This window comes from Ranitomeya imitator, chromosome 7, assembly GCF_032444005.1.
Source record: "Ranitomeya imitator isolate aRanImi1 chromosome 7, aRanImi1.pri, whole genome shotgun sequence".
Taxonomy (NCBI): domain Eukaryota; kingdom Metazoa; phylum Chordata; class Amphibia; order Anura; family Dendrobatidae; genus Ranitomeya; species Ranitomeya imitator.
In genome coordinates this window covers 106040467-106044587 of record NC_091288.1, presented here as the reverse complement: position 1 = coordinate 106044587, position 4121 = coordinate 106040467, and the positions used below count along the sequence as shown (strand labels likewise).

The 4121-nt window shown below is 43.8% G+C and overlaps 1 protein-coding gene across 1 annotated transcript; it reads right to left on the bottom strand.

Moving 5' to 3' along the window:
• Positions 1–1243: 1243 nt before the first annotated feature.
• Positions 1244–3894, bottom strand: LOC138646104 (SCAN domain-containing protein 3-like). Its single transcript, XM_069735569.1, has 2 exons — positions 3105–3894; positions 1244–1827 (listed from the first exon to the last, which is right to left on the bottom strand). Exons 1-2 carry the CDS (start codon positions 3892–3894, stop codon positions 1244–1246), a joined length of 1374 nt encoding a protein of 457 aa, XP_069591670.1.
• Positions 3895–4121: the final 227 nt, after the last annotated feature.

Here is a 4121-nt window from a genome sequence, read left to right as displayed (position 1 = left end):
TTCGCCCCCCCTCCTCTTCCTTCTCGTCCTCCTGCAGAAGCGAGAGCTCGTCCACAGACCGTATTCGCGCAACCACTCCATCCGTAGCTGCCACTGTTGCACACGAGGTGTCCCATTATGGGACAGCTAGTGGCAAGCGTCAGCAGGCTGTATTGGCAATTAAGTGATTGGGCGACAACAGACACACCGCGGAAGTTCTGTCCGAGTTCTTGCAGAAAGAAACTCAGTCATGGCTCGGCACTGTACATCTTGAGGCAGGCAAGGTAGTGAGTGATAACGGAAGGAATTTTATGGCTGCCATAGCCCTTTCCCAACTGAAACACATTCCTTGCCTGGCTCACACCTTAAACCTGGTGGTGCAGTGCTTCCTGAAAAGTTATCCGGGGTTACCCGACCTGTTCCTATAAGACTTTGCACGCATATCCGCCGTTCGCCCCCGTACACTCCAGCCGTATGCAGAAACATCAGCGGTCTTTGAACCTTCCCCAGCATCGCCTAATCATCGACATTGCAACAAGGTGGAACTCCACACTGCACATGCTTCAGAGACTGTGCGAACAGAGGCGTGCTGTTATGTATTTGTGGGAGGATACACATACACGGGCAGGCAGTTGGATGGCAGACATGGAGTTGTCAGGTGTGCAGTGGTCGAAGGTACAAGACCTGTGTCAAGTCCTTCAGTGTTTTGAGGAATGCACACGGCTGGTTAGTGCAGACAACGCCATAATAAGCATGAGCATCCCCCTAATGCGTCTGCTGATGCAAAGTTTGATGCACATAAAGGAGCAGGCATCTGCAGCCGAGGAAGAGGATAGCATTGATGATAGTCAGCCATTGTCTGGCCAGGGCAATCTACAGGACGAGGTAGCGGGCGAAGAGGAGGAGGACGAGGAGGATGATGGGGATGAGTATTTTTTGAATGAGGAAGCTTCTCCAGGGCCAATAGAAACTGGTGGTGTTGCAAGGCCGGGTTCAGGTTTTTTGAGGGAGACAAGTGACGTAGATTTGCCTGAAACTGCCCCTCAACCCAGCACAACCGCAGATTTGACAACTGGAACTTTGGCCCACATGGCGGATTATGCCTTACGTCAGTGATTTTCAACCTTTTTTGAGCCGCGGCACACTTTTTATACTTAAAAAATCCCGGGGCACACCACCAACCAAAATGGCACAAAATGACACTAAAACAGTACATATTATACATATAGTTAATAATATAGATTCTAAATGTATTTATACTCACTCAGTGTGAAACCTGGGCCTGTTTCGATAAACACAAAAGGGATATCCTGGCAGGAATGGTGGAAAGACACACACGAAGCTCTTCCTCAACAGTTCTCAGTCTCTCCCTGTTTTTAGTTTTTATCGCAGTCAAGCTTGAGAAGCCCAGCTCACATAGATATGTGGTCGAAAATGGGAGCAATGTCAAAATAGCTTTGTTGGCCAGAATGGGGAACTCCTTGGCAACAGATAACCAAAAACTGTCCAAAGGAAGATCAGCAAACTTTAGCTTTAAACCGCGATCTTGCTTCAGTTCAATGAGTTCCTCTTGCTCCTTTAAAGTCATGTCCTTTCCAGCAACGGATAATGAGCTGTATGGGTCCCTAACCCAGTCAAGGCATTCTGTGAAGGTTGAAGAGAAATAAAACGATAACTTCTCCTCAAGAGTTTTCAAATGTCTGCCAATCACCTCGCACATTGCAGCAGTATTGTCATCATGCAGTTTCTCGGTGAGCGGGAACATCTGAAGGTTGCCACCCTGCACATGTTGCTGCCAGAGCTGCACCTTTAACCCCTTAATGACCACCAATACGCCTTTTAACTGACCTGAGATATAAGGGACTTATATCCCCATACAGGTGACAATCCAGCAGCTGTCGACTGGACACTATAGCTGACAACTTGCTGCATCAGCCATGATCAGTTTTTGCACCATCCAAATCTATTTAACCCCTTAGATGCTGCTGTCAGTAGTGACTACATCATTGTAAATGGTTAATAGAGTGTGGGGGCTTCCTCTTTATCCCAATTGGTGGTCTCAGATCATGATTGTGTGGTCCTGATGTTTGCCATGGCAATTCATGACCTAATAGCGGCTTTAGAGTCTGACTGCTGTAGTAATCTGCTCAGAAGTTAGTGACATTAAGGTGGTAAATATACACATTATCATTTCTGTCATGCCACTTTGCATTAATTCCTGAAAATCACCTGAAGGGTTAACAAACTACCCGACAGCAGTTTTCAATATGTCATGGGGTGCTGTTTTTAAAATGGTATCACTTGTGGGGGTTTCTCTATATACAGGACCCCCACATTCACTTCAAACATGGATAGGTCACTAAAAAAATACATTTTGTAAATTTCCTTGAAAAAAATTTAAATTGCTGCTACATTTTTAAACCTCCTAAAATGCTAACAAAATAAAATAACATTTTGCAAATGGTGCTGATGTAAAGCAGACGTGTGGGAAATGTTATTTATTAATGTTTTACTATGGTATGACTATCGGGATTAATGGGATAATCATTCAAAGTTTGAAAATTGCTAATTTTTTAACATTTTTTTTAAATTTCTGATATTTTTTATAAATAAAAACAAAACCCATCAACCTAAATTTACCATTGTCATAAAGTATTATGTGTCACGAAAAAACAATCTCAAAATCACTGGGCTTTGTTGAAGCGTTCCAGAGTTATTACCACATAAAGTGACACTGGTCAGATTTCAAAAATTTGGCTCCGTCACTAAGGGGTTAAACGGAATCCGTTAATTTTAACAGTGCTTGTAAGCAGGTTTTCATTTCGGCCTTGCATCCGTGTGTTTAGTTCATTCAGATATTGAAATATATCAGCCAGGTATGCCAGCTTTGTACACCACTGATCACTTGCAAGCAGCTTTGAATAATCGGACCTCTCGTTTGTCAGAAATATTTTAAGTTCCTCTTGCAACTCATACACACGGGCCAGCACTTTGCCAGAAACAGTGGGTAACAAGAACATCTGGGTTTCTTTCTTTAACCCTACTTACAAAGCCTTTGATGCGCCCGACCATGGCTGCAGCTCCATCAGTGCAGACACCTGTGCAGTTTTCCCATGTAAGCCCACTTTTATCAAGATATTCCGATGTGACCTGGAATATTACCTCTGCTGTTGATTTTTCTGGCAGTGCCTTGCAAAATAGGAAGTTTTCTGTAATGGCTTCTCCATCCACAAAACGCACATTGGCCAACAGCTGACAATGTCCACTGATATCCGTCGACTCATCAAGTTGCAAGGCAAATTTCTTACTGATGCGCACTTTTTCCAAAACAACTGTTTCAATGTCCGCAGACATGTCATCAATCCGTCTGGCAATTGTGTTATCAGAGAGAGGCACTTTAGCTATCTCTTTGGCTGCGTCAGGGCCAAGCATCTCATTTACAATAGCTTTACAAGCTGGCAGTATTAATGTTTCTGCCACAGTGTGGGACTTTTTTGATTTAGCTATGAGTTCAGCAACAAGGTAGCTAGCTTTGAGGGCTCTCTCATTTACCTTTGTGCTTTTTCTCAAAAAAGTTGCCCCTTTCTCATTGTTTGTACGTAAGCGTACAAAATACTCCATCGGCTTGTTTTGAACGGAAGGGTGTTTCGTTTGGAGATGGCGTTTAAGCTTGCTTGGCACCATGGCGCTATTGGATAGCTTCTCACCACACACCAAGCACAGTGGTGTTGGTGCTGTTGCATCCCCAGTGAAAGTAAATCCAAATGAAAGATAGCTTTCACTGTATTGCCTTGAGCTCACCGTCTTGTCTTTTTTCTTTTGTCGACCTCTCTTACTAGGGCCTTCATCTGGGCTAGAATTGTGTCCAGGGTCCTGTTCGGCATTTGCCTTTTCCATTCTCAAATACTTCTCCATCACTGCTGAGATAGTGTGCGCAGCCACACACTAAAATAGAAGAGTATTACATTATATCTGGCACACTTAAAGGACCTCTGCCAGGCATATTTCACTCTTGAGGGCTTAAAAAGCAGCTCTTGTGGTGATAAGAAGCTGATTTAAACCCCCCAAGAGTGAACTCCGTGAGAGCTGTATATGTGGAATAATAACATATTAATACGGTCTGCATTTCCTGCTTGAATTGA

What these genes read in the sequence shown, in the direction of transcription:
- LOC138646104 (XM_069735569.1), bottom strand. Translation starts at nt 3,894, where the DNA reads ATGGAGAAGTATTTGAGAATGGAAAAGGCAAATGCCGAACAGGACCCT. An exon ending in ATCGGAATATCTTGATAAAA is followed by an intron (nt 1,828 to 3,104) that starts GTGGGCTTACAT and finishes CTTATATCTCAG; the next exon opens with GTCAGTTAAAAGGCGTATTG.